This window comes from Salarias fasciatus, chromosome 15 (assembly GCF_902148845.1).
Source record: "Salarias fasciatus chromosome 15, fSalaFa1.1, whole genome shotgun sequence".
NCBI classification, from domain to species: Eukaryota; Metazoa; Chordata; class Actinopteri; order Blenniiformes; family Blenniidae; genus Salarias; species Salarias fasciatus.
The window spans coordinates 23,782,217-23,786,336 of record NC_043759.1 but is presented as its reverse complement, the minus strand read 5'-3'; the positions used below and the strand labels follow the sequence as shown (position 1 = coordinate 23,786,336).

Here is a 4,120-nt window from a genome sequence, read left to right as displayed (position 1 = left end):
TTTTCAAAGCAGTTTGTCTGAAAGCGACCGAGCCACTGTGGCCTTGTTTAAATGACTCCTTCATCACACAAGTCGATGATTCAGAATGAGGTGCTCTCCTTACAAGTGCACTCAGTTACTGCAAGGCACCAAATGGCTCCAAACCAGAGGCTTTAGCAGCGCCCTCCGCTGGATGGAAAGGCAAAACCACTTCAGAATGTGAAATTCGAACACTTCGTTTCAGGCCGTTGGATGAAAGAAAGTAGGTTTTGGGTAGTTGTTTGGTCAAAACTGTGACAATCACGTCAGTTTTTGTATGAGTTCTCCATGATATCTACATCGCTTTCAGCATTTTCTGCCGTTTCTGTATAAACGGACGTCGTTTTCAGAATGTATAAGCGTAAAGGTCCTGCATAAGCGGGACCTTTACTCATCACACACACACACACACAGAGATGTAAATGTGTGTCTCTGTGTTTGCCCTCCCCTCCGGAATGGCGCCTGTCCCTGTTATGTAGTTACTGATAACATCTTGTCAGAAAACAGTCTCCTGGAGTCTCTGCTGATGATTACATTTCTGCAAAAACATGCAACTTTGTTTTGCAATCATTGAAAAGATGAAACAGCGACTCTCGAGGTTTTATTTAATTCATATATCCCTTCTTGTGACTAGTATTGTGAAGCACGTTTGGGGGAGTAGAAGCAGTGGAGGAGCATTGTATAAGTGAAATCTATTTTACCTATGTTTCATTTAATTTATCGGTTTTGGAACAGTAATCGGTCATGTGTCCTGTCAAAAGAAGCTGTGTAACAGAGACATATAATGCAGTCGTCCACTTCACCAGTCCATCTCTGGTCAAGCAGATAAACTGATGTGCTAAAATAATCTCTATTTGTGCACAGTCATCAGAAACGCCGAGAGGTAAAACTCCATGTTGATGCTGCCGTCCAGAGGACAGACCTTGAGTTCACTGAACCAATAGTATCGACTAACTGCCGTGTGACTGAGAATGACTGTCCACACTGACTGAAGATGTCCCAAACCTTCTGACAGTTACTGTCTCCATCAAGGCAGACGTTGCGATATGGACGTATTAAGGTGGATGAGTAGACCAGTCCCCTCCAGGGGTGGTTCATCCATTTGACTTAATGTGTGAGTTGTATTGCATGAGTCACGATGGCCCAGCCAGATGCTTCGCAGGACAAATCTGCGCTCAGTTAATCATTAACCAGACTGTCAGCTGGCTCTCACAGCTCCTGTATATAAGGCGGAAATTTCTGGCGAACTGTCTGCAGCAAAGTGGACTTCAAAGGTAAGCCCCACTGCCGAGTTGTCGTTACATATATGTTCAAATGTAGAAGTGAGAGGGAACTAATTCAACTTTTCCCCAACAGGCTCCAAAGATGCGTAGTACCTTTGCCAGCTGCGTTATCGCAGCAGTGTTTGTGGCCGTAGCCCTGGCTGATCACCACGGTGACGACCACGGCCACGACCACCATCATGGCCACCACCACGGCCACGACCACAGCAGCCATGAGGAATCCTACGCCTGTCACAAGCTGTCCGAGCCCAACGCTGAGTTCGCGCTGGCCCTCTACAAGAAGCTGGATGCCCACACTGCAGCCGGAAAGAACATCTTTTACTCTCCGATCGGCATCTCGGCCGCCCTGTCCATGCTGTCTTCCGGGGCCCGCGGTGACACCCGCAGCCAGCTGATGTCCACCCTGGGCTACGCCGCTCTGAACCAGACCCAGGTAGATGACGGTTATGAGCATTTTTTCCACGTTCTTGAACATCACCAGACGAACCAGCAGCTGGATGTGGGCAACGTCATCGCAGTTAGAACAGGCTTTCAGCCCAGCCAGCAGTTTGTGGCGGATATAAAGCAACACCACGCCGGCGAGCTCCTCAGTGTCGACTTTGCCAACCCCGAGGAAGCTGCAGCCCAGATCAACAAACTGATCGCCGGCAAAACGCACGACAAGATCAAAGACATGGTGAAGGACTTGGACCCTGAGACGGCCATGGTGCTGCTGAACTACGTCTACTTCAGAGGTAGGACCCACATCTGGACACACAATGTTCTTCCAGACAGATGCAGCATGAAGCAAAGGCACATCGATGAAACATCAGTGACCACAGTCGATAATTTCTACGCCATGTTCTACATTTATCCCATGCAGGACAGTGGGAACACCCCTTTGAAGCCAAACTGACGAGCAAAGAAGACTTCCATGTGGATGAGTCTACCACAGTTCAGGTGGACATGATGAAGAGGACGGGGCGCTACGACATCTATGAGGACAATGACAACCACACCACGGTCGTCAGGCTGCCCTACAAGGGCAACACCTCCATGATCATTGTCCTGCCCGATGAGGGTAAGATGAAGAAGGTGGAGGACGACTTCACCATGGAGCGTTTCCGATACTGGACACAATCCTTCTTCAAGAAGTAAGTGAGAAACATCCTCTTTAGACCTGTATGTGTTTCTGTGATGAGTTCCGACTGACTCTGACGCCACTGATTTCCTTCACTCCTCAGTAACGTCGACCTTTCCTTGCCCAAGTTCTCCATCTCTGCCGAAGCCTCCCTGAAACAGATACTTCAAGAACTCGGAGTAACTGACGCTTTTTCAGACGCCGCGGATTTCTCTGGCTTTTCTGAAGACATTAAACTCAAAGTCTCAAAGGTAGAACCGCGACACGCAAATGTTTCGTGGAACTGACTGGTGTCAGCAGAAAGAACCGTTCAGCCTGCAGTGACTGGACTCTTACTCTGACCTCCCCGTTGTTCCTCAGGTTTCCCACCAGGCCGTGCTGAGCGTGGACGAGACGGGGACGGAGGCGGCGGCCACGACCACCATCGAGATCATGCCCATGAGCATGCCCGAGTCGGTCAAGCTCAACAGACCCTTCCTGGTCTTCATCGTGGATTCCAGCACGGAGAGCATCCTCTTCATGGGCAAGATCAACAACCCCACGGCCTTGTAAGAGGAAGCCAGGGGGGAAGCACTTCGGCTCATGTTTACCTCAACGTCAGAGCGTGACCAACGTCTGTATCAGTGTATTCTGAACCTGCCTCGGTCAATGCAGTTCTCACAAACTCATGACATTTTGTATTGGAAATAATGGTTCCATTCAAAGCATCCATGAACACATCGCACAAGCTTGTTATTGTACTGTTGCTGTTTTAACACAAAGTGAAATAAACAAATGCAATATTCCAGCTGTTTATTCATTTTTAAATACACACAGACACTTGAACAGTTTTCAGGGAAATGACCAGGATCAACTGTACTTTATTGATCACACTACAATACTGTCTGATACAACGTATTTGCTTGTTAGGTTGCAGTTCACTCAAGGACGAACAGTGTGATATGTGTAAAGAGATCTACTCATACAGGAAGCAATGCAAGTCAGACTGCAGGTCAAAGTTTTCTTTTCTCCTGTCAGAACCAACAAACACACAGCCTGCTCCCCCTGACCTCTGACCCCGGAGCTGCATGCACCTTTTGATGTTATTGGCTGCTGTCTTTGACTGCAGCTGATACACGCCCAGTTTCCAAAAACAAGTCTTGGAAAGCTTGGTACGGATAAATCCTCGAAAGAAAATACTTTCATTCAACGCCTAATAAAACCTGATATATGAGCAAAAACTACCGTGCAGCTACAAAAAAAAAAAAATAAATAAATAAATAAAAATAAATAAATAAATAAATTAAACAGCTGAAACCGTTAAAACAGTGCAAACTGTTAAATTTCATCATTCAATGCAACATAAAATAGTGTTCTGGCAACCATATAAAAACAATGTATGTGATTATACGTGCTGTTATTTTCCATATTAATCAAGGTTTCCAATTCCAAGAAGTTATAAACTGTGCAAAAACGTCTCTTTCATTCGAAAAGCTTTGCACACAAATGTTCTTTAGCTTTAACATTTTCCACACAGTTTACAAGAAGACTCACATTCGCCAGGACTCCTTCACATGAAGCGGCTGTTTTCCCTGACAGGTGTTTTATTTATTTATTTATTTTTCTGATAACAGATTAAATAACTTTTAAAGCCATGTGGCTGTTGCAGTTTCACAGGTCCAGAAAAAGGCATGTGGAACTGTTTTACATCGAAGCATGG

At 46.1% G+C, this 4,120-nt stretch overlaps 1 protein-coding gene across 1 annotated transcript; it reads left to right on the top strand.

The window, feature by feature from the left end:
* The first annotated feature begins 1,377 nt into the window (after nt 1-1,377).
* Nucleotides 1,378-2,973, top strand: LOC115401549 (alpha-1-antitrypsin homolog). The gene is made up of 4 exons (XM_030109798.1): nt 1,378-2,035; nt 2,164-2,434; nt 2,525-2,672; nt 2,782-2,973. The coding sequence occupies exons 1-4, from the start codon at nt 1,384-1,386 to the stop codon at nt 2,971-2,973; spliced, it is 1,263 nt and encodes a 420-aa protein (XP_029965658.1). The 5' UTR covers nt 1,378-1,383.
* The last annotated feature ends 1,147 nt before the right edge of the window (nt 2,974-4,120 follow it).